Source organism: Equus asinus, chromosome 17, assembly GCF_041296235.1.
Source record: "Equus asinus isolate D_3611 breed Donkey chromosome 17, EquAss-T2T_v2, whole genome shotgun sequence".
In the NCBI taxonomy this organism is placed as follows: domain Eukaryota; kingdom Metazoa; phylum Chordata; class Mammalia; order Perissodactyla; family Equidae; genus Equus; species Equus asinus.
The window spans coordinates 23,980,367-24,007,114 of record NC_091806.1 but is presented as its reverse complement, the minus strand read 5'-3'; the positions used below and the strand labels follow the sequence as shown (position 1 = coordinate 24,007,114).

General features: G+C 36.2%; 1 protein-coding gene and 1 pseudogene across 1 annotated transcript; both read right to left on the bottom strand.

Moving 5' to 3' along the window:
* Positions 1-2,972: 2,972 nt before the first annotated feature.
* Positions 2,973-3,901, bottom strand: LOC139040835 (olfactory receptor 5AL1-like; annotated as a pseudogene).
* Positions 3,902-14,845: 10,944 nt separating this feature from the next.
* Positions 14,846-15,805, bottom strand: LOC106844128 (olfactory receptor 8U9). Its single transcript, XM_014861429.1, has one exon. It carries the CDS (start codon positions 15,803-15,805, stop codon positions 14,846-14,848), a length of 960 nt encoding a protein of 319 aa, XP_014716915.1.
* Between the last annotated feature and the right edge of the window lie 10,943 nt (positions 15,806-26,748).

Genomic DNA, 26,748 nt, shown 5'->3' with positions numbered 1-26,748 from the left:
ATTGGTGGTCTCCTTCCAGAGAAGGGGATTCAACTTTGTTTTTTCAGTTTTTTAAGATTTTAATATGCTTACAAAATCAAAACTGCACAGCAAAGTATATTCAAAATGTGAAAAGATGATTGACTTCTATACCTGTCAGCACCCACTTCATTTCCTTCCTTCCTTTAGGTAACCCTTGTTGTTCATTTTTATTTTTTCTCTCAATCTTTAATCAAATATAGTAAAATACACATACATTTCTGTAATCATATTTTTGTCTTACACTGTGTAAAGTATGCATTTTTGTTTTCAATATTATGTTGAATTTTTTCTTTTTAATATTGTATTCTGATTATCTCTGTATAACATACCTAGAAATCTTCCTGTATTCTAGAATGTGTCCTTATTGATGAACATTTGGACTCTAATCTGTGTCTAATATAAGTAATATTTATATTTACTTATTTGGAATAGTTTCTTAGAAGTAAGATTATTGGCTTCTGTGATTTTGCTAGACTTTGACAAATATCCCTCCATAGAAGTTATATAACTTTTCATTTCTATCAATATTATATTATGGTCTCTATTTCCATTCATCTAGACAAATTTTTCCATTTTGAAATCTTTGTAAGTGAGAAACAGTATCTCTCGTCATTGTACATTTAAATTGAAAGAGACTATCAGTTAGTAGGTATTCTTCTTCTCCAGTTACACAGAAATTTGACTTTTCTTTCTTCAAATTTGACATTTGTGACAGCTAAACCTCTACAATAAAAAGAATATAAATTTTTCATCAAATGATGATTTTAATAATTTTTGGTCAAATCAAACTATCAATGAGATGAAGGTTTATGGAGGTCATTGGATAATTATAATTTAAAAATAAGAAAACTAGGGGCTGGCCTCGTGGCCCAGTGGTTAAGTTTGCGCACTCCGCTGCAGGCGGCCCAGTGTTTTGTTGGTTCGAATCCTGGGCGTGGACCTGGCACTGTTCGTCAAACCACACAGAGGCAGCATCCAACATGCCACAACTAGAAGGACCCACAACGAAGAATGTACAACTGTGTACCGGGGGCCTTTGGGGAAAAAAAAGGAAAAAAAATAAAATCTTAAAAAAAAAAAAAGAAAACTCACTCTCTTATGAGGCCCAGAGAATTTAGATCACATAAGCAGAACTTGGGGTCCAAACTGGACTATCTGAATGTTTCGAACATTCAACAAAATTTCTGAAAAACGTTTTATGCTATCAAAATTGTTTTCAAAATAAGAATTAAACAAATTAAAGAGGCTTTGTTAGTTTCTATTTTACATTAATGGGAATTGTGTTTTCAAGCTTAAAGGCTATACTGTAAAACATTTTTGAACTTTATTTTGGCATCGCGTCTCTTTTCGTAGATCAACGCCATGGGCTTGTAACACCATGGAACACATTTCAGAAAATCTATTCTGGGAGCACATAACAGCGCTGATGCTGGCAAAGTAGAATTTGGCAATATTTGAAACAAAAATGATCATAAATAAGACCTGTGGTGGTTGTGATTTAAACATCTTCTGATAAGGCTGCAGTTCACTTCAAGCACAGTAAAAATTACTATGACAAATACAGAGGCTCACTTTTCTCTCCCATTCCTTTAAAGTAGCCAACTTTCAAATGGGAAACAATTAAATTGAATCTGAAAGAACCAGATTCATTCTCCTCACTCAATAGGGTTGAATCCTTAAGAGGAGACTTTGATATGTTTCAATAACTTGACTGTAATATTATGGCCCATCATAAAGTTTTAACAAAGATCTAGTCATTTTAAGAACCATTATACAAAATTGAGATTTACTGTTTCCTAAAAAAGTATGGTATATTGTTTTAGTTTGTAACAGGTGAGAAATACAATCTTAGTAATAAGCCCTTATAAAGCAAAAGCCAATTTTGTTAAAGTAGGTTTTATTGAAGAAGGATGGATGGTTATATTTATTTTCTCAAGAAAACATATACTGCTTATAAGTATGATTTGTAAAAGGTTATAGCTTTTTAAAGTTACAAAGAATTCCAAATTGGGGCACCAAAATAAGAATTGTATTAAAAGATATTGTTGAAACAAATATTAAATTAAAATTAAACAATAAATGCTGCAGGATTCTTTTTATTTTAATTTTTTATTTTGACATTACTTCAAAATTACAGGAAAAATCCTCATATTTTACAAAGAATTTTTGTAAATTCTTGACCTCAATTCCCCAAATATTAAGATTTTACTACATTTTATTCCTGAAGTGTTTGATAATCAGTTGAAGACATGGTGATTCTTTACTCTTATAGACTTATAAATTTTTATTTACTAAAAGCAAGGACATTCTCTTAGATGACCACAATACTGTTATAAAAATCAGTACAATAACATTGATACAATATTATTATCTAAAGACCTTATTCTGCTCTGAAGGGTGTGTCTCACTGTCAAAATTCAAGTTGTTCTTTAAGTGTTTTTAAGTTAGTTTTTCCATCAGTGCTGATGCCAATGTCCCTGTCAGGTCATCAGAACCAATAATTTGTTTCAGATTCATCTTACTAGAAGTGTGTGTATGCGTGTGCATTTTACAGACAATCTTAATGACTTCTAGCTGCTTTAATGGTCTAATGTAGATATGGTTGTTACCAATTAAGGCTCATGAATTGGAGCATTCAAGTTAAACTCTATGAAAAAAAGGTTGATTTTAAGCAATCTATGAAACAAAATTTAGCCTACTATTTGCAATTGATTTTATTTCATTCTCAGGTATTTCAATATTAACAGGAGTTACAGTTTTCATAATAATAGAAAATAAAATCAGAAAATTAATGTATTATCTGCATCAATATTAAAACATTTTTAATATTATGACATTAGAAAGCATGTTACTGATGGTATGCTAATGCAGAAAACTTGAAGTCTACTGTTTATTGTTGTTTCTTTTTTTGCATCCCAGCCCTGAGGGATTTCAGTTAGACCTCAGGTCATTTATTTTATAGTAGAACATACCTTTTCCATAATTCTCTTCAAAGCATTTTTGACTTCCTTGTTCCTCAGGCTGTGTATTAAAAGATTTAGCATAAAATTACCACAATATAGAAAACAGGAGCAATTGTGTCAGCATTCAGAGAATGGCTTGTTTTGGGTTTCATATAAATGCAAATGATTGTACCCTAAAATATAGTTATGGAAGTCAGGCGGGAGGCACAAATAGAAAATGCATTTTGTCTGCCTTCAGCTGAATTAATCCTCAGAATGGCAAATATAACGAATATGTAGGAGAAGAGGACAATAAAAAGAGAGACAAAGGTTTTAAAACAAGCAGGTGTGAACAATATCACTTCTTTGATATCTTTGTAATGCATTTTATGACAGGCCAGATCAATCAGGGCAACATCATCACAGTAGAAGTGATTTATTATATTTGAATTACAGAAAGACAAGTGGAATATAGGAATTGCCCATAGCAGTCCCACAGAAAAACCAAATATGTATGAACCACCGTTTGAATACAGACCCTTCTATTCACAATGATGGTATAGAGTAAAGGGTCACAAATGGTCACATGTCTATCATATGCCATGGCTGAGAGCATATATATTTCACAAATCACAAACATGATAAAGCAAAACACTGAGTGGCACAAGCAACTAAGCATATTCTTTTAATTTCTTGGAGGAAGTTCACCAGAGCATTAGAAGTGACAGAGGGAGTATAGCTAGGTTGCTGAGGAAAAAATACATAGACGTGTGAAGCTGAGGACTGATATAAATTAGCATAATTAACCCAAGGTTACTAATAACACTAATAAAGTAGATCACTAGAAAGATACCAAAAAGAAGGACTTGACATTCTGGACTGTCTGTAAGTCCCAAGAGGATGAATTCAGTCACTTCTGAATTATCGCCTTTGGCCATGGACTATGCATAGAAGCATATCAGACTGTTTTCTCCAGAACATCCATTCTGGATAGTCTTCCACTTCTTGGGTTAAGATTTTAACTCATTCTTATTTTACGATGACTGTATTGGAAAGATGATTCTCATTGGTCCTATGGGCCATTCTCAGGTTTCAGTTCTGACTGCTTTTAATCTGAAGGTTATTTGCTACAGACAGAAATTCCAACATGCTCAGTAATCCAGTGGATTGTTAAAGAAGACAGAATGTCTTGAATTAAATGTGGACTCTCATATACACAATGAAAACCCAGTATTTTAGGCATAGCAGAATAAATATTTCAATGATAAAAGAGATGATAGCATATTTCAGAGTAATATATTAAGATGAAATACTAGACATTTCAACTCAACTCAGGATTATGACTCTGACTAAAGTTTATTTTTACTGTGCTATCCAATGCAAGGGAGGAAGGGGTAAAAATATCATTATTTATAAAGTATATGATAATGTATCTGAACAAGTAAGTTCTGTAGAAAGATATTGTTAGATTTATTATGATTATGGTAAAATCTTCTCTTAAATCATCATATGATGAAATAATACCATAATAAAAATACGACTTCAAAGAAATATGAAAATAAAATTTTCAAGATTCTATTTAAAATAATAAACAAAAAAATTAAAATATAGTGTTTAATTTACTATTAGACTTGGCAAAATGCTGGTCTTATATATTCATGTTATTTATGTTTAAGTTGAATAAATTCATTGTTTCATATTTCTTAGTGGAATGACATTTAGGAAAGAAGAAAATTCTGCACAATTCAAATATGTAATGAATGATAGATAAGCCTAAATAAGTCTATGAAATAAACTTGCAAGAACAGTCAGAACAATAAGCCATGCACATTTTTTTTTATTATTAATGTTATGATAGTTTACAACCTTGTGAGATTTCAGTTGTACATTTTTGTTAGTCATGTTGTGGGTACACCACTTCCCCCTTTGTGCCCTCCCCCCACCCCCCCTTTTCCCTGGTAACCACCGATCAGATCTCCTTATCAATATACTAACTTCCACCTATGAGTGGAGTCATATAGAGTTCGTCTTTCTCTGACTGGCTTATTTCGCTTAACATAATACCCTCGAGGTCCATCCATGTTGTTGTGAATGGGCCAATTTTGTCTTTTTTTTATGGCTGAGTAGTATTCCATTGTGTATATATACCACATCTGCTTTATCCAATCATCAGTTTCTGGGCATGTACACTGGTTCCACGTCTTGGCTATTGTAAATAATGCTGTGATGAACATAGGGGTGCAACGGACTCTTGAGATTTCTGATTTCAGGTTCTTAGGATAGATACCCAGTAATGGGATGGCTGGGTCATAGGGTATTTCTATTTTTAACTTTTTGAGAAATCTCCATACTGTTTTCCATAGTGGCTGTACCAGTTTGCATTCCCACCAACAGTGTATGAGGGTTCCTTTTTCTCCACAACCTCTCCAACATTTGTCACTCTTGGTTTTGGATGTTTTTGCCAATCTAATGGGTGTAAGGTGATATCTTAGTGTAGTTTTGATTTGCATTTCCCCGATGATTAGCGATGATGAACATCTTTTCATGTGTCTTTTGGCCATATTCATATCTTCTTTTGAGAAATGTCTGTTCATGTCCTCTGCCCATTTTTTGATCGGGTTGTTTATTTTTTTGTTGTTAAGCAGTGTGAGTTCTTTGTATATTATGGAGATTAACCCTTTGTCGGATAAGTGGCTTGTAAATATTTTTTCCCAATTAGTGAGCTGTTTTTTTGTTTCAATCCTGTTTTCCCTTGCCTTGAAGAAGCTCTTTAGTCTGATGAAGTCCCATTTGTTTATTCTTTCTATTGTTTCCCTCAACTGAGGAGTTATAGTGTCCGAAAAGATTCTTTTGAAACTGATGTCAAAGAGTGTACTGCCTATATTCTCTTCCAGAAGACTTATTGTCTCAGGCCTAATCTTTAGGTCTTTGATCCATTTTGAGTTTATTTTGGTGTGTGGTGAAAAGGAATGGTCAATTTTCAATCTTTTGCATGTGGCTGTCCAGTTTTCCCAGCACCCTTTGTTGAAGAGACTTTCTTTTCTCCATTGTAGGCCCTCTGCTCCTTTGTCGAAGATTAGCTGTCCATAGATGTGTGGTTTTATCTCTGGGCTTTCAATTCTGTTCCATTGATCTGTGGACCTGTTTTTGTACCAGTACCATGCTGTTTTGATCACTGTAGCTTTGTAGTATGTTTTGAAATTGGGGATTGTGATTCCGCCGGCTTTGTTTTTCTTGCTCAGGATTGCTTTAGCACTTCACGGTCTTTTGTTGCCCCATATGAATTCTAGGATTGTTTGTTCAATTTCTGTGAAGAATGTTCTTGGGATTCTGATTGGGATAGCATTGAATCTGTAGATTGCTTTAGGTAGTATGGACATTTTAACTATGTTTATTCTTCCAATCCATGTGCATGGAAAGTCTTTCCATCTCTTTATGTCATCGTCAATTTCTTTCAAGAAAGTCTTGTAGTTTTCATTGTATAGATCCTTCACTTCCTTGGTTAAGTTTATCCCAAGGTATTTTATTCTTTTCGTTGCGATTGTGAATGGGATTGAGTTCTTGAGTTCTTTTTCTGTTAGTTCATTGTTAGTGTATAGAAATGCTACTGATTTATGCACGTTAATTTTATACCCTGCTACTTTGCTGTAGTTGTTGATTATTTCTAATAGTTTTTCTATGGATTCTTTGGGATTTTCTATATATAAGATCATGTCATCTGCAAAAGCAAGAGTTTTATTCTTCGTTACCTATTTGGATTCCTTTTATTTCTTTTTCCTGCTGAATTGCTCTGGCCAGCACCTCCAGTACTATGTTGAATAGGAGTGGTGAAAGTGGGCACCCTTGTCTTGTTCCTGTCCTCAGAGGGACAGTTTTTGTCCATTGAGTATGATGTTGGCTGTGGGTCTGTCATATATGGCCTTTATTATGTTGAGGTACTTTCCTTCTATACCCATTTTATTGAGGGTTTTTATCATAAATGGGTGTTGGATCTTGTCAAATGCTTTCTCTGCATCTATTGAGATGATCATGTGGGTTTTGTTTTTCATTTTGTTGATGTAGTGTATCACGTTGATTGACTTGCGGATGTTGAACCATCCCTGTGTCCCTGGTATAAATACCACTTGATCATGGTGTATAATCTTTTTGATGTATTGCTGTATTCAGTTTGCCAGAATTTTGTTGAGTATTTTTGCATCTATGTTCATCAGTGATATTGGCCTGTAGTTCTCCTTCTTTGTGTTGTCCTTGTCAGGTTTGGGGATCAGAGTGATGTTGGCTCCATAGAATGTGTTAGGGAGTACTCCATCTTTCTCAATTTTCTGGAACAGTTTGAGAAGAATAGGTATTAAGTCTTCTTTGAATGTTTGGTAGAATTCTCCAGAGAAGCCGTCTGGTCCTGGACTCTTATTTTTGGGGAGGTTTTTGATTACTGTTTCTATTTCCTTACTTGTGATTGGCCTATTCAGATTCTCCATTTCTTCCTGATTCAGTTTGGGGAGATTGTAGGAGTCTAGGAATTTGTCCATTTCTTCCAGGTTGTTCAATTTGTTGGCATATAGTTTTTCATAGTATTCTCTTATGATCTCTTGTATTTCATTGGTATCTGTTGTGATTTCTCCTCTCTCATTCCTAATTTTATTTATTTGAGTCTTCTCTCTTCTTTTCTTGGTGAGTCTGGCTAAGGGTTTGTCAATTTTGTTAATTCTTTCGAAGAACCAACTCTTTGTTTCATTGATCCTTTCTATTGTCTTTTTTGTTTCAATATCGTTTATTTCTGCTCTTATTTTTATTATTTCCCTCCTTCTACTGACTCTGGGCTTTGTTTGTTCTTCTTTTTCTAGTTCTGTTAGGTGTCGTTTGAGGTTGCTTATGTGAGCTTTTTCTTGTTTAGTGAGGTGAGCCTGTATTGCGATGAATTTCCCTCTTAGGACTGCTTTTGCTGCATCCCAAATGGTTTGGTATGTCGTGTTCTCATTTTCATTTGTCTCCAGATAATATTTGATTTCTTCTTTAATTTCTTCAATGATCCGTTGTTTATTCAGAAGCGTGTTGTTTAGTCTCCACATTTTTGCACCTTTCTCTGCTTTTTTCTTGTAGTTGATTTCTAGTTTCATAGCATTATGATCAGAAAAGATGCTTGATATTATTTCAACTCTCTTGTATTTATTGATGTTTGCTTTGTTTCCCAAAATATGGTCAATCCTTGAGAATGTTCCATGTGCACTTGAGAAGAATGTGTAACCTGCTGTTTTTGGATGAAGTGTTCTATATATATCTATTAAGTCCATCTGGTCTAATTTTTCATTTAATTCTATTATTTCCTTGTTGATTTTCTGTCTGGATGTTCTGTCCATTGGTGTTAATGGTGTATTGAGGTCCCCTACTATTATTGTATTGTTGTTGATGTCTTCTTTTAGTTCTATTAAGAGTTGCTTTACAAATTTTGGTGCTCCTGTGTTGGGTGCATATATATTTATAAGTGTTATGTCTTCTTGGTGGAGAGTCCCTTTTATCATTATATACTGTCCCTCTTTGTCTTTCTTTATCTGTTTTGCTTTGAAATCTACCTTGTCTGATATTAGTATAGCGACACCTGCTTTCTTTTGTTCATTATTAGCTTGGAGTATTTTTCTCCATCCCTTCACTCTGAGTCTGTGTTTGTCTTTGGGGCTGAGGTGTGTTTCCTGGAGGCAGCATATTGTTGGATCTTGTTCTTTATGATCCATCCTGCCACTCTGTGTCTTTTGATTGGGGAGTTCAATCCATTTACATTTAGAGTGATTATTGAGATGTGCGGGCCTACCACTACCATTTTGTGTCTGGTTTTCCGGTTTTCTTCAATTTCCTTTGTTTCTCGTCCCATGGTTTAATCTGTTCTGATGAAGAGCTGCTACTCTCTGTTGTTGTCCTTCCACTTATCTCCTCTGCTTTTGGTTTTGTAGCCCCTTTCCTTTTTTGGATTTTTCAGGAATGAGGGTTTTCCTGAGGATTTCCTGAAGAGGAGGTTTTGTGGCAATGAACTCCCTTAATTTTTGTTTATCTGGGAAAGTTTTTATTTCTCCATCATATTTGAAGGATATTTTTGCTGGGTAGAGAATTCTCGGCTGTAGATTTTTGTCCTTCAGATTTTTGAATATATCATTCCACTCTCTTCTAGCCTGTAAAGTTTCTGCTGAGAAATCTGCTGATAGCCTGATGGGGGTTCCTTTGTAGGTTAGTTTCTTTTGCCTGGCTGTCCTTAGTATTTTCTCCTTGTCGTTGACTTTTGCTAGCTTCACTACTATATGCCGTGGAGTTGGTCTTCTTGCATTGATAAAGTTTGGAGATCTATTGGCTTCTGTCACCTGAAGATCCATCTCTCTCACCAGATTTGGGAAGTTCTCAGCCATTATTTCTTTGAATAGTTTTTCTGCCCCTTTCTCCTTCTCTTTTCCCTCTGGTATACCTATAATCCTTATGTTGCATCTCCTAATTGTGTCTGATAATTCTCGGAGAGTTTCTTCATTTCTTTTTAGTCTTGCTTCTCTCTCCTCCTCTGCCTGCAGCAATTCTATATTGCCATCTTCCAAATTGCTAATTCTTTCCTCCATATTATCGGCCCTACTGTTCAGAGCATCTAGATTTTTCTTAATCTCCTCTATTGTGTTCTTCATTTCCAATATTTCTGTTTGGTTCTTCTTTATCGTATCAAACTCTTTTGTGACATGGCTCCTGAATTCGTTGAGTTGTCGGTCAGAATTCTCTCTTAACTCATTGAATATTTTAATGATGGCTGTTTTGAAGTCATCATCATTTAGGTTATATATCTCATTTTCTTTGGGATTGTTTTCTGTGTATTTGTTATTTTCTTTCTGTTCTGGAGATTTAATGTATTTTTTCATATTGCTTGATGTTGTTGATTTGTGCTCCGCATAGAGATAGAGTTTAGTTGCTCCTTTCACTTGTTTCAGCTGCTGCCATGGGGGAGCCGCTGTTTATACTGCACCAACCAGGAACCCTGTCCGCAGTTGCTAGCTGGGCCTGGGCCCCTCCTCGTAGTCACAGTGGTCCTTTGGATTCCCTCCTCTGCCGTGGGGGCCGTCACAGGGGGCTTCAGGCTGCTGGTGCCTACCATTGCAGCCCACCTAGACGTGCTCCCTCCTTGGGGTCTGCAACGGTGTTATGGGCTTTTCCAGCGGCCAGTGGTGGATCACTTATATTTGTCGCTCTGTCGCTGTCGGCACCCACAAAATCTCACTTGTCCACTGTGGGTCGCAGGAGAGCTATTGGCATCTTCTACAGTCTGTGGTTAGTTCACCTAGCTATGCTACTTTTGTCCTGGGGTCTTCCAGCCTTGTGGCTGCCGGATGGGTGCTTTCTACTAGTGCTGTGCAGAGGCTTTCCCTGAGGCTGCTGTGAGCCTGTAGGGTTTCCCCCTCAGCTATGGAGCTGGGTCACTGGAACTCCCCCCAGCCCCAGTCCTATTCCCCAGGAACTCGGGGAGCCCTTTGCCCTGTCTTGGGGGATAGCCGGAGATCCTGATTTCAGTGGTAGCTGGTCAGCTGCTGCCCTGCCTGATATTCTCCTCTCCGGGACCCTCCCGGTATTGTGGATGCTGGGTGTGGCCCCTCCGCTAATAGCAGACAGAGAGTTTTGTCTGCTGCCTGGGAAGAACTCTGAAGCTTCCCCTCTGGGGCACGGAGCGGGCCTCTGGAGCTTCACCCTGTCCCAGTCCTCTCCAAGATCTCCGGCAATCCCTAGCCCCACGGGGCGGGCAACAGCAGCTGGAGGTCACTTCACCCTCTGGGATTCTCTCCAGGACTTTCCTGGAGTTGAATGCTGGGTGTGGCCCCTCTGCTAATGGCAGACAGAGAGTTTTGTCTGCTGCCCGGGCAGAACTCTGGAGCTTCCCCTCTGGGGCGCGGAGCGGGCCTCTGGAGCTTCACCCTGTCCCAGTCCTCTCCAAGATCTCCGGCAATCCCTAGCCCCACAGGGCGGGCAACAGCAGCTGGAGCTCACTTCGCCCTCTGGGATTCTCTCCGGGACTTTCCCGGAGCCGTGAATGCTGGGCGTGGCCCCTCCACTAATGGCAGACAGAGAGTTTTCTCTGCTGCCCGGGCAGAACTCTGGAGCTTCCCCTCCGGGGCGCAGAGCCGGCCTCTGGAGCTTCCCCCAGCCCCAGTCCGCTTGGAGATCTCCGGCAATCCCTAGCCCCACCGCGCAGGCAGTGGCAGCCGGGAGACCTCCGTACCCTCAGCGACTCTCTCTGGGACCCTCCGGGCACCGTGAACACCAGGCGGGATCTCCCCGCCAATGGCGTGGAGAGACTCTCCACACGGGCCCAGGTGTGCAACTCCAAAGTTTCCCTCTGCGTTTAGGAGTAATTGCGGGGAGTTTAGGTAGGGTTCTGGTCACCTGTTTCCACCATCACTCCTCTGTTGTGTACTCACTCCTGCCCTAGATGTGTGTTGATCTTCTGGGGGCATCCATTGGAAGAAAGCCGCTTGTGGGTACTAGGCTGTTCGGTCGGGGTCGGAGAGTTTTCACCTATTTCCACATCCTCCTGGAGGAAAGTCCGTCAGCCTTCCGATGTATAGTCACGTGGGTCTCTCAGACGTCCTGAGATGCTGTCTGGATATCCTTTGTTAAGCGATAAGTGTCCAAATAATTGTATACTCGAAGGGGGAGAGACAAAGAGGACTACTCACGGCGCCATCTTGGATCCCCCCCAAAGCCATGCATATTTATATGATTATACTATATGCTAAAGCAGCACTTAAATTCATGAAGGGTCTCTTTCGATGGTATGTTTATACCTATATTTATGTGTATCTCTCCCCAATCTATGTATTAATTATAAAGACAAAACGTTTATCTCATTAAATATGAAAGGACTGGCTAGCAATAAGATGTGGATCAGATTGATCAAATTAAAAGAATAATACCCACTGTTGGTAAATTTGTGGGAAAACAGGTCTAGCTAATAGAGGTGTAATTTGTCTTCATATTTCTGGAAGGCAGTGTAATAGTAAGTGTCAAAATTGCTTAAAATGTTCCCACCGCTTGATACAATGATTTTAAGACTAGATATTTAAGGAAATAATAAAAGTATGCAATACGTAAATTGTTTAATTTTTACTTACCAAAAAGTGAAATTTCTCTAAATATATTATAACTGTTGTTCAGTTATGGCATGGCTCTTTAGTAAATTACTAAGTAGCCATAAGAAAGCTGAAACGTCTAAATTTTTTGATATTTAAAAATGTTCACAATATAGCAAATTAAAAAGAGCAGCATGCTAAAGAAATTATGTAGTAAGAAATTATTTCTGTAATGTTCCCAACACATGTTATGACCTGTAGATCATATACTCACACAGAAAACATACTCAAATTGTATGTGGCAAAATGGTCACAGTAGTTATATCCTTGGGGTGACTTCATGGTTGATCTTTGCATCCTTCTTTCCTTTTCATTTAAATCATTCTTTACATTATGGACTATACACTATTTCAAACAAATTTTATTTCAATTTCATATGTATATTTCCATTTTGCAATGCATTCCATGCTTATGAATATTGATAATTTTTCATATTAAGATCCCTATAATTTATGCTTATCTGGTGCCCACATGGATATTTGTATTCCTGATTATTTACCACTAGAACCAACTCCATAATTCCACATTTTTTGAGAGAAATCTTCCATTGTGATACGTTCTATAGGTAGACTAATTTATTAACAAGTTTAAAATACTTGTCTAATTGAAGGCAATTGTCTTCAAAATAACAAAACTAATTTACAAAATTATCATCAAATTTTAAATAAAAATCATAACAAAGTTTTCCTTCTGTATCAATAGTTATGTAGCAAATCTTCAGTTTTAACCTGAAACTCAATTTTCCTTTGGCTGGATAGTTCTCTAAATGTTCAGCATTTTAAAATTGAGAGTAGGAAATCTGAAATTTACCATTTTAAAAAGTCTGTTACTCTTTAACAAATATGATTTTTTTAATACATTGTCTTTTTTGATCCTTTGACAGTACTGAGATCTTTTGAGTTAGCAAGCTTTAGACCCAGCATTCACATTCGGGCATCTAGAATCCAGGGAATCTCTCTTTCAAAGAACAGCTGTGGCACATTGAATGTATAGCCTGCCAAGACAGGAGGTTGTGAATTCAAGGACATTAATGACAATCTTTTTGGTATATAGAACACAGAGGCAAAACACGCTACATTAACTTTGTGAGAAAACAGGGAGCCACTGAAATGTTCAAATAGTAGGTAAATGTGTTTAAAGAAAATGTGAGGAAAGAAATTTATGAGAATTGTGGATCAGACCAGTTCAGCATCTCTATGATCTATCAAAACAAACGTACAGTAAAATCAAAAGTGGACTCTGGCCTAAGGCAAGGTTTTTAAGAAATAATTTTACTTGAATATATATCTCCCCTCCCTGGGCATTAATAGCATATTTCTAGTCTTTGGTTGTTAACTATTTGAATGGTCCCTAGATAGAAAAACAATATTAAATGATATGCATGAGTTGCAAACTCAAAACCATTGTCTGTGTACTGAGAATTGTAAAATTATTCCATTTATTTAAAACATATCCATACATATCTATATATTGTCTACATCACAGTTACCAGCTGTGTGTGGTAATTATTTATAAATTGCACCCTCAAGTTCATTAGTAGAGTTGAAAATAGAATTGAGGTCTTTAGGTTCATAAAAGAAAGAGAGATGATATGCAAATGCCTACCATTGACTATTACCCTTTTCCATGTTGTTTAATCCTAAAAAAGACTCCAAACTGAGTAACATTTCTTCATTTAACTGATAAATAAACATGTGAGAGCCCACACATAGTACAACGCCATGTTTGGGACTTGAGAACATTCTTTGACTTCAAGGCTCATGTTATTTTCACCAAGCTATATTGCCTGCTGAATTCATTGTGTCACAAGCTGTATCTTAATCAATAATGACCAACTTACCCAAGGTTTGCCTAGTGTAACTGCATAGGATCCTTGCGACTGGCAAAGTGGTCTCTCAAGTTTCAATTACTTTGAGTATAGTTGTTTCCAATGTATAATGCGCCTATTAATTTTTTTAGATAACCAGAAAAAAGAATATAATGAGGTCTCATAAGCATAAAAAAAGCAGTTAATTTAAAGAGTTAGTCTTTTGAAAGGAAACCAGTGTTCTAAGTCCATAGAAGTCCACGTTAAATCCATGACATAGGTAAAGTTAAGATGAAGTACAATTCTCATTAGTAAACACAATTTGTTAAATGCTATTATAATTTTTTTCAAGAAATTAGCAAATCAAGAAGAAAATGTTTATACTATGCATCTTCACTTTTTTTTACTTTTTATTAAGATTATGATAGTTTACAACCTTGTGAAATTTCACTTGTGCATTATTGTTTGCCAGTCATGTTGTAGGTGCACCCATTCACCCTTTTTGCCCACTCCCCACCCACCCTTTCCCCTGGTAACCACTAATCTCACGTGAGAAATTATTAATGCTGCCAGAGAATCCTGAACCGGGGATTCTGGAGGGGTGGAGAGTCTGCAATTTTGTCCCCGTTCTGCCTGTAACTAGTTATATATACAGATAATGGCTTTTGATGCAATTCTTCATTTCAGAAATGGAAAAATTGGTACAAATTCTTAAGGACCAGAGAATTAATTATTTTAACACATTTCCATGTGAAAAGCAAAAGAACAGGGGTAAATTTTTATGGTTAGTTTTACATCTGAAGTCTCAGTGTGAGTGAAAGTCTTTAGAAAATGTCTTTATGTAGTGAACAGATATATAGAAATCACATATTTGATAGTTTCTTGAGGAAAAATGTTAGACGATGAAGAAAATTCCATTTTTATTTATTCAGTCACTTTCTTAATTTCATGAACACAAAAGTCTGTTTTCTATAGATGACAACTTTTTTCAGGGCATCTTTCACCTCCTTGTTCCTAAAGCTGTAGATTAAGGGGTTCAACATGGGAATGATCACCGTGTAGAAGACTGAGGCCATTTTGTCTGTGTCAAGGGAATGGTTAGAGCTTGGCTGTAAGTACATAAAGATCAGGGTCCCATAAAATATGGTGACTGCCAGCATGTGGGAGCCACATGTGGAGAATGCCTTGCGCCTCCCCTCGGCTGAACGCATCTTCAGGATGGCAGAAATAATGTACATGTAGGAGACAAAGACAACCAGAAGGGAAGAAATGAACATGATACCAGCACAGGCAAAGATCCACAGCTGTTTGGAATGAGTGTCTGAGCAAGTTAGCCTCAGGAGAGGCATGTCATCACAATAGAAATGATTAATGATATTAGAGTGGCAATAAGAGAGGCTAAAGGTGAGGGTGGCATGAAATAGTGCGACCAGGAAGCTATAGCTGTAGGGGACAGCCACAAGCTGGATGCATATTCTTGGGGACATTACAGTCATGTAGAGCAGAGGATTACAAATGGCCACATATCGGTCATAGGCCATGGAAGCTAGTAGCAAGCACTCAGCTGTCATGAAAGCCAGGAAAAAGCCTAACTGAGCAGCACATGCATTGAAGGAGATTACATTTTGTTTGTACAAGAAATTCCCAAGCATTTTGGGTGTAATGACAGAAGAGTAACAGAAATCGACAAAAGCCAGGTTGCTAAGAAAGAAGTACATTGGTGTGTTGAGTCTTGCATCTGCTCTAATGACTAGGATTAAACCCAGGTTGCCTACTACTGTGAAGAGGTAGATGGATAAGAATATCACAAAGAGGGGCATCTTCAACTCCTGATGGTCTGTGAGGCCCACGAGAATAAATTCTGACACCTGAGTGCAATTTATCTGGGCCATGTATCTTTGGTGCATCTGGATAAAGAGAGAAGAATGAAATCCAGTTGAATTAAATTAAATTTAAATCTTAAAATTCTGAAAAAGTTTTATTGTTAATATGAACTTACTAATAGTAAAATTATTAGTGTCTTTAGAGTCTGGGGATGTGACAAAGAGCAAAATAAGATATTTTGTGGGAAAAACTTACTTCTCTCACACAAATCGATTGCATTTATGAAGTTAAGAGCTGAACAAAGATTCAGTCCACAGTGGCTCTCTGCTGGAAATTCTTGTGTATTATATTATTTCAAATTTAACGTTACTTTTTGAAACTTCAAAACCATTGTTTCTGTTGAGGAAACCTTAACATTAGTAACATAAAGGAAAATGAATCTTCTACGGTAACATCCCTCTGATAGTCCTGTCATCGTGCCTGTGTGATGCAAACTACATTGCTGCAATGCTGACAGATGTTGAATGCTCTATTTGTCTATTCTATAGTCATTTCTTAGTGTGGAGAGGTCACCAGTGGTACCTACACAATCTTTATAATTCTGTTAATAATGCACATACTAAGAATGGGTAACTTTATGAAAGGCACAATGACATGCTTTCTAGGTGTTTAGTTCATTTCTTATATGCCCATCTTACAGAAAAGGAAGAGAAGTCTGATACATTAAGCGCCTGAATTAAGCCCAGACACTAGGCTGCAGCACAGTTAGAATTCAAACTTGTGTTTTTCTGATGCAGGAACCCACCCACTATAGTGTTCTCTAGATACCCAAATTATTCTATCATTTAATGCTTAAATTTCTCCAACTGTTTCTTGATGCAGTGTTTCATAGATATGTTTATACGTAAAGCATTAACTTGCCTGATCGAATACAATGAATCACTCCAAATATAAAAAGATTTTGCTCAATTAGACTAAAAATGGTATCTAATTTCTAATAGATCTATGTCAATTTGCATGGCTCTTGCTACTTTATTATTTACTTAAAAACATAAGATTTGGATTATTTTTGTATTCATTTTTAATTCACTATTGTATTATTTTAATTGGAATGTCTTCATATGTTTTACCTATTTTTTGAACTGTTGTTTATAACTGTAATATGAATATCAATATAACATTCATTTTAGGACAAGACAACATATATAGAAATAATGATTCTTGTTACTAAATCCCATAATGTCATGTCATTTTCTCTCTTTCTTTTTTCACACAAAAAATTTAAAAAACAATTTTGAGAAAATATAAATTGCTTTATACACACTGGAAATTAGACTTGGTATAAATATTTCACAGATAAAATAACTCATATTTCCTGTCTTTTCAATGATTAATGGCTCTTATGTACTCCAACTTTTGCTCAGGTCATCTCAAAATTATTCGTATTATTGATTTTTTTGTTTGCTTTAATTTAAGATGTTTATTTAGCAACAACTTTGTGTAAGTTTGTCCTAGATGTTTTATATTCCATCTTAGAACACTGATGCACAGACAGATTTTCAATATCTAATGATAGCAATGCTGGCATGGAGGAAAATGTAGACCTGGGAAAATTTCAATCTCACATATGCTAGCTTACATATAGAGAAATGAAGTCCCTTATGAGAGAAAAATTAAAAAAGGAAGAGACAATCATGCATTTGTTTATACAGCTACTCAGACTAACACCCTTCTCTTGACGAGTGGCTTTAGGAAATTTTTTTGGCCGTGACCCACTGCAAGAAATATGTGTAATAGATGTCATCAAACACATACACATGTCTAAAATGATAGCCTCACATCTGGACATGAGAATGCACAGATCCAGAAGGATTACAAGAATGCACTACTATTTTCTCTTAAAAAAGAAATTCAATTTCATTAAAAAAAATGGAAGGCTATGATATACTAAAGTGTTTTAACCATCTAGTAATGTTTCCTTAGGAAAGTTTATCTCCATTCCATTCTCTACCCCAAGGCTACCCCTCACTGCCACCAGCTCAGGAATGCAAACAGGCTCTGCTTACCTACAACTATCTCCTAACAGAAACATCTCTGGCTCCTCAGACATTTCTTTTCTGATAAAAAGTATAACTTTTTTCCTTGCACTTAGTACCTACAGCAATCATTTTTATTCCACATTATTTTTATGATTAAATATGTGTGTATATGTTTATGAAAGTGTGTATCTGGGTGTATATAAATATATATGTGTGTGTGTATACATATGCATTTATATACTCAAAGGTATATGTTTGACAATCAAGTGTCTGCTAACACAGAATCAGAACTATAGTGAAATTAATCATCTTTGGAGAAAGGCATATTATTTCCTTTTATCCCTCCAGACCTTTCTGCACAGCACTGAGCATTAAGTTTGTTGTGGTTACATGCCATCAACTCAGCTCTGACTCCTAGTGTCCCTATGAATGAGAGATGTCCCCAATGTCCTGTCCTCAACAGCCCCATTCAGCTTCTGTGGACTCACGTCTATGGCTTCCTTTTTGGAGTTAATCCATCTCAGATTTGATTTTCCTCTTTTTCTGCTGCCGTCTACTTTTCCCAGTATCATTGTCTTTTCCAAATAATACTCTCTTCTCATGATGTGCCCAAAGTAGAACATCCTCAGTTTTATCCATTTTACCTCCAGAGATAGTTTAGGCTTACTTTGCTCTAGGACCCACTGTTCATCTTTCTGGTAGTCCAGGATATCTGTAGAGCTCTCCTCAACACCATATTTCAAATGAATCAATTTTTTCCTGTCAGGCTTCTTCACTGTCCAGCTTTCACTTCCATTCATAGTGAGTGGGGATATGAGGGTTTGGATAATCTTGGCCTTAGTCTCTAACAACACTTCCTTACATTTGATGACTTTCCTGATGCTCTGATTGATGCCCTTCAAAGTCCCAGTCTTCTCTTGATTTCTTGGCTAGACTCTCCACTTACATTGATGATTGAACCCAGGTTGACAAAATCTTTAAGAATTTCAAAGTCTTCATTGTCTACATTAAAGTTATATAGTTCTTCTATAGTCAGGATTCAGCAGGTCCTCAGAAAACACTTGGTGAATGGGACTGAATTTTCTATCCTAACCCTTTATACCATCAAGCTTTCTGTCCATAATCAGTTACAGTCTTACACGATAGTTGGCCCATGCATTTAGATTCTTCTATCCTAATGCGACATTAAAAACTTTATTTCCTTATCATGATAATGATCTTTCTTATTAAAAGGCAGTATGGCATGACATTTAAAAAATATATGACCCTAGAGTTTGACTCATGGTGATGCCATGTATTAGTAATTGTGTCCCTTAGTCAAATTATTCAAACTTTCTTGGCTTGTTTGCTGAAATATAAAACACAGACAATCTCATTTTTAAAGAGGAAATGTAAAATTTCCATTTGGCTTCACTTGTTCTGTTATATCTATGAGAAAGGAAAAGCAGTGGAATTTCTAGCACATTTAGCATTTCTGTAATTAACAGTTGCTTTTCTAATGATAGATAACTATTGAAAGGTGAGATTTTGAGATTTAAGCCAAGCAGGATATAGCAGAAAGAAATATAGTACATATTCATTTATAGTAGAAAGGTCAAAATTGGGAGAACTGTATTTTGATTTGGCTTTGTTACTCTTTAGTAACATAAGTTTTAGCATGTCAAAAATCTAGTTTGTTCTTCAATTCCCTAACCTATAAAAGGTGCTATTTTATATCTAAAAGGATTGTGAATATTAAAAAGAAAATTATTTACCCCAAAACATGGCAGACACAAATGCATTTAAAAATAATGATGCTCCCCTGATACATTAAAAGGTACATAAACATAGAAGGCAATGTAATCACTTTCAAAATTCACTGGCAGCAGGGTAGACAGTGTCACGGGTCAGAGTGAGATACTTCCAGGACTTTAATATGGAGGGTACCAAAAAAGAAAAACACAGAAAATCCTTAACTGTTGGATGCAGATAGCTATAAATAATATATAATATAGCCTTTAAATTAAAGACAGAGAAGAGTGTCTTACAATTTTAGTTTCTCAAATAAGTTCTCAGAAAAGAATAAATTAAGAAAAGAGAAGTGTATAGCCTAATTGATATATTTTGTTATATCAGGAAACAAATGAAAGAATACACCAGGGGAAGGTAGATGTTCTCATAAAGCATGGGAAGAAAAATCAAAAATAATTTTTCAGTGTGTATGTATGCATGTTTCCACCACATACTATGGGTAAAGAACATCCACTTTGATGATAATCTAATAATAATTACATTAATTAGAATAATCATTTTGCAGTCCTAAATTAAAATACGCCTTTAGATACTTCGCTACTTTAAGTGCTTCTCACTATGTTCGTCTCTACGTGAATGAAGCATTGGAGAGAAAACTCCTACTTATCCTTCAAAGCCTATCAAAATCCCACCTCTCCTATAAAGACCTCCCTGATTTCTAATTTCCATGCTGTGACACCCACCAGTTTTCATCTCTGTGTTCCAGAAACATTTTATATGTAACTACTTAAGTATCATCTTACATTTATAGCAGCCATCTGTTTACATATTGCTTCTCTTGATAGAATGTAGACTACGTGTGTGGAAGCCATGCCTTTTTCATTCATTTCCTAATGTAGCCCCTTCTAGATGCTTGGTAATGGGGAAGCAAAAATTAAGTATTGGAGTAATATTTTGACATTTATTTCCCTTACTCATAATCAGTGTTCTTTATTTATATCTGAATATTAAGTAATATACTGATGACTTGATTTTAATGTGCTCACCTCTCATCCCAGGTAAAATGACTAGATTTTACAAAAATGGGAATGGCAGTTTTGACATAGATTACAATCCAGTCAATTAAGTGTCTGACAGTTCCGGATGGTCTAATAGAGTCTATCTTTGGGTTTATAATTTAGTCTATCTCTATTCTTTTATTGCAAACTAATAAGAAATATATTTCATATAATGACATATATGTACATAATTGAAATAAAATTAGAGGAAACACTCTTTACCTTTATTTCAGAAAATGCCACCTAAAATGTTTTATTCTAAAATTGATTGCATTCTAGTCTATCTCATTTTTTAAAGACCCAGTTAGATCTCAAGTTTTAAATACAGTCTATGAAACTACCTGGGTAGGATGTGTTCCTATTTCTTCTGCAAGTGCGTTTCAGGAGCAAAAAGCTGCACAGTTTTGTCAGTGACTCTATCTCAAGGGATCTTTCTTAGGAGCATGATACAATTAAGATCATCAGAAAAATTACATTCGACACCCCATAGGGATCCTAAAGAAGGCTGGAGATCAAGTAACTATCAATTAATTATTCTCTGGTTTTGCAGAACCACACCTCTGCAACTCTTTCTTTAGTTTGGCATTCTCCCAAAGTTCCCTAACTTTTGAAATGCTATTATTTGTTTATTATTGTTTTAATTATCCATGGTGGTGGTGTTGTTGCTTAGTGACAGGAATTTTACTTATCTTTGAAAGAAAGATAAGAATTGCCTTGTGAACTTTCTTACAACATGTCTTTCAAAGAACTGAATAGAAAACTCTCCCAAGAACCTATCCCTGAACATTTAAGACATAATGCTCTCTCTTTGTCTTACTCTTTGAAATGCTCATGAAGTATTTGTTTCCTCTTCCAGGTTTTCTCTGGCTGTTAGTACTTAATTTCCTTGCTGACCTTGTCTATAGAGCATTCTTCTAGATTGTTTACTTAGCCAATCTGTGGCCATAGTGGAGCTGCACAGGAAGAATATGTTTTTAACAATTATTGTGGAACAATGCATCTGCTATAGACTAAGTTGTAATCCCCCCACCCCACCTGCCACCACCAAAATTCATATGTTGAAGTCCTAACCCCAGTGTGATGGTATTTGGAGATGGAGCCTTTGGGAAATAATTTGGGTTAGAAGAGATCATTAGGGTGGGGCCCTCCTAATGGAATTAGTGCCCTTATAATAAGAGACAACAAAGCTCAATCTTTCTTTCTCCCCTCCCACACATTCTAAAAAAGAAGTGGTCATGTGAACACATAGTGAGAAGTGGATGCCTAGAAACCAAGAAGAGAACTCTCACCAGAAGCCGAATTGCCAGAACGTTGATCTTGGACTCTCCAGCCTCCAGAACTGTTAAAAAATAAATTCTGTTGTTTAAGCCACCCAGTTTACGGATTTTCTTATGGCAGCTTGAGAGGACAAAGACAACATCTCTGTGGAAATGAAATAATCCTCTACACTAAAAAATGTTTTGTCATTGGGGGAGAGGAAATAAATTATGGAATTATTTCCTCTTTTCCAATATAATGCTTTTTCTATTGTCTTCTCAGTAATTTAGTGAGCCCAGCAATCAGCTGAGGATGCACCAGATACCCCAGATGTATCTTCTAGAGGATCCAAATAGACAAGAAGTGAAAAATACAACTGTGTTTATACACAGTGACCTTAAAATATGTAAGTGAGAGGATCTGTAAGGCATTCGGTACAAATCCTGGATTCCAAAGCAAGAAGAAGCTTACATCCCCTGGGACTCTGAATTTGATGATGGATAAGCAAAGTATTGTGAATATGGTTTGCAGGAAAACAGGGGTGGACTTGCCTGTTTCATATACTGACTTTGAATATAGTATTTGCCACATAGTATCATATGAAATAAATTCCCAACTATAACTCTACACTTCAGTATAATAAGCAGGAAGTATCAGTATCTAGAATTTTTTTGTGAGTGATGCATTAACACACCTGGTTCACTGAAGCGGAAAAAGCAGCAATTCCTTAGCAAACACAGCCTGATATGACCACATTGTATCAGTGTTAATCAGAGTATATGTATAAGCAGTAACTATGTTTGAAATATTAAACAGTTATTTTATAAAATGCAGTACTTAGTTTTGTTTTAAGCTTGCAAACATACATAAATGCCCTACTCTTGCTATAAAATGCCATGACTTGGTACCTGGTATTGGGATATTGGAAAAGTAACTAAGAAGAAATCTTCTATACATTTATGAATATAAATAAATTAAATTGAATTCTAATGACAATGGAAAGAAGTTATTAACCACAATTTGTTAAGCTTGTGTTTTTATAAAGTTTTTTCAAAGTTAGTTTTATATACATTATTAAGGGCTCTTCCCAGTGAATGATTTATCCTCTCATTTCTTAATCTTTAGAGAAAAGAGTTCTGCAGAGTTGATCAAAGTTTGGGAGAAGGGAGAGTATTTGACTAGGAGACACACAGGGAAACTTTTAGGGTGAAATAGCTGTCCCACATGTTACTGAGGGGGTAGTTACTTGACTCTACTCACTTGTTGTAAATGCATAGAACTGTACATTACGAAGAGTAAATTTTATGAGTCAACTAATGAAAAGTTAACCAGCAAATGCCAGGAAGAAATCCATACTATGATAAATGTATCTAACTGCCTTATAAATGTATGATTTGAACACACTGAGGGATTAACTCACTTAAGTAACTTTGGACAGTGGTGTTTTGATTAGAAACTGTAAAACTATAGACAAAAGGAACTGTACATAAACTCTGTATCATAGTCTGAAAATTTGTTTCTCATGGAGGTTTGAGTTAACAACTCTGAAATTGTTGTATATTGGAGCTGAACAAATAATTAAATGGTTTTGAAGTCGAGGGGCCCAGGTTTCCCACTGTTGGAGAGGAACTTTACAGATTAGCATGAAATTAAGTCTGCAGTGAATCTTGTGATACTGGATTAGAGTGGATGATATCAGAATGAACTCACATTTAGCTTAATATGTATACAGTACTCTTTCCAATCCTCCACTGGAGAATGTTCCTCAATATTGTGTTTTTCACGTGTGCAGAGTGAGTTTTGGAATTTATTTTTTCTTTTACTCCCTTGATCTTCAATTTAAAGTCCAGGAGAGCTTGAAAGAATGTTTCATGGCATCTCCAATGAGAAAGTACCATCAGGATAATTTTATCTCACATTCCCTCTTGAGTTGTCACTTAAGAGTGATCTGTGAGAACTTGGGGCTTGAACCTTTACAAGTAAAGTAAATATGTTAATATAGCTGTTTAAAAACTCCCTCATATTGTGGAATAAATTATAACAACTTATGATAACTTTTGACAATGGAAATCTTGGTTCCCCAAGCATGTCATTAAAATTAATCTCATTTCAATAACTTACAAAATCAAATTTTAAATGAGACTCCTACCACAATATTCACAAGTTCATGTTTTCTCCAGCAGTGTTATTAAAGAAAAGTTTTACTTGTGTACATTTGGAAAATAACAATCACATTCCAAGCAATACTGGCCATTCAGATCTCAAATTTTCTAAAAGACAGCATTTTCTTTTCAATGTTAGAGTTTAGAAATTACAGGATGGTAGAAGCCATAGTGGACCTTAGATTCTCATGAGTGCTACTTCAGTTAAAATAATTGTTTACAATTGGAGGTCCAAGTGGACATTGATTGTTATAAGGAATGGAGGAGCTTCAACCATGGGGTAGGAGTATACTGATGAGAGAGACCTCCAGTAGCAAAGCAGTGCTCCTAGGATGCCTATGAGAAAGTGAAAATCAGAGAATTATTTGATTCAGGGGGTGATAGATAGTACTTACTCCCACAATTTCCAGACAATGCTTTGAATAATAATATAATCCTGTGGAGATGACTCAAGGGTTGCTGAGTGACCTGAAGGAAGATTTCTGGAAAATGTGGTAAGAAAAATTGGGCAAAGTTTTGTGCCTAGCGCCTCATTCTACCAGAGTAGTTGTAATTATTATTGTTGTTATTATTATTAATAATAATATTAAGAATTCAATTGTGAAAAAAATAATTCTGTAAAAGAATAAAAAAGACATACACCTAGGGGCTGGCCCCGTGGCTGAGTGGTTAAGTTCGCGCGCTCCGCTGCAGGCGGCCCAGTGTTTCGTTAGTTCGAATCCTGGGCGCGGACATGGCACTGCTCATCAGACCACGCTGAGGCAGCGTCCCACATGCCACAACTAGAAGAACCCACAACGAAGAATACACAACTATGTACCGGGGAGGCTTTGGGGAGAAAAAGGAAAAAATAAAATCTTTAAAAAAAAAAAAAAAAAAGACATACACCTAGAAGAATCTCAACATTTACCAATAAGAAACTCACACCTAAAGAGGAAAATAATGGATTACCAAAAGTAATTCAGCTAGTCGTTCTATCAAGAGTCAGAATTCCCTTTTTGATTTTAGGATTTCTTAATGCCTGGTAGTGTTTTGAGCAGTAATAGGATTCTGTGGGGGTGACTCAGGGAGTGCTGCAGAGTGCCCTGAGAGGAAGATATCAGGAAAAATGTGTAAGACAGACAATTCAGCAAAGCTTTGTGCCTGCCACCCCAATCAGCCAGAGCAGTATGCTGATTAGTATTATTTTTTAGGATTAATTTGGGAACAAATTAGTTCTGTGAAAAATAAACATATAAATAATAAACAAACAAAATATGTTTTAGCACAGTATTGTAATTATTCCCATGAGTAGATGCAAGCCTAGAGAGAAAGAATAATAAATTTCCAAAATGTCGTTCATGTCATGTGGTTCTATCAGGGGTCAAATCCATGGTTCCTGATGGCCCAATCTTTTCATTTGTCTTTCTTCTCCCAGAATAAAGATGCCCAGGTGTTTGTGCTAGAGAAAATACCAGAATTGGTTCTATATAATGGTACATTTTTCAGATTTTTATTTTTAAATTAGAAGTCCATTTTCTGATAATGAAGGGAAGCTGGGCATGCCACAGTAAGACTCAGATATCTGAATGATTTGATGAATATCAGATATTTTTAATTTTGTTGTTGTTGTTAGTAAACTAAAGTACATCCTTTATTCAGATTTTCTTACTTTTTACCCAATGACCTGTTTCTAATCCAGGAGATCATGGCATTTGATCCTCAAGTTTCCTTAGTCTCCTCTTGGCTGTCACAGTTTCTCAGATTTTTCTTGCTTTTTATGACATTGATATTTTTGAGTTGTACGAATCAAGTGTTTTCCAAAATGTCCCCCAATTGGGCTTTGTCTGATGTTTTTCTCATGATTAGATTGGGGTAATAAGTTTTGGGGAGGAAAACTGTGGAAGTGAATTGACATTCTCATCACATGGTAACAAGAGTACATATTATCAATGTGACTTATCACTGCTCGCCTGAGGGAGGGTTTGTCAGGTTTCTCTGCTACAAAGTTACTTCTCTATCTTTTCCATACTACACTTTTTGGAAAGGAGTTTGCTATATGCAACTTAGATACAAGGAGTGGAGGGTTCTGCTCCCCCTCTTTGAGGGTGGAGTATCTACATAAATTGTTTGAAATTCTTCTGCCTGTGGGATTTGACTGCTTTTCCCTATTAATAATTTATTCAATCATTGATTTATATCGGTATGTTATCATGGAAACATTTCACACTTGAGATAATAATTCAGCTCTGAAATTCTACTTTATTTTGTTACTCCCATTGTCCTGCCTTGGCCATGGGAAACATTTTCAACTGGCTCCTGTGTTATTTTGACATACTCCATTCTTGTCTGTCTTTCTTCTATGTCTTTCTCTTTTTTCTCTTTCTTTTCTCTCCTTCTTTCTCTCTTCTGCTTTCCTTTCTTTCTTTCATTCATTCTTTTTTCTTCATCTATCTCTTTCCTTCCTTCCTTCTTAACTTCATTTCTTCTTTCCTTCCTCTCTTTCTTACCACTTCCTTACTTTCAGACACTATAATATGCTCTGGACTCATTCTATACATTTCCAGTCAATTCCTAAAATCAGTCAAATCTCAAGAAAGCTCTGGTTCCTTACATTGAAGAGTATTATTAGAATCTAATATCTGGGCAGTAGATATATTTGTTGCTGGTGAGATGTCAAGCTTCTAGCCCTTATTAGCTAGCAGAGCAAGGAAATATATATGTGTATACTAACTCATGTGGATATACATATCTATAACTATTTCATTTAGAAACCTTGGTATCT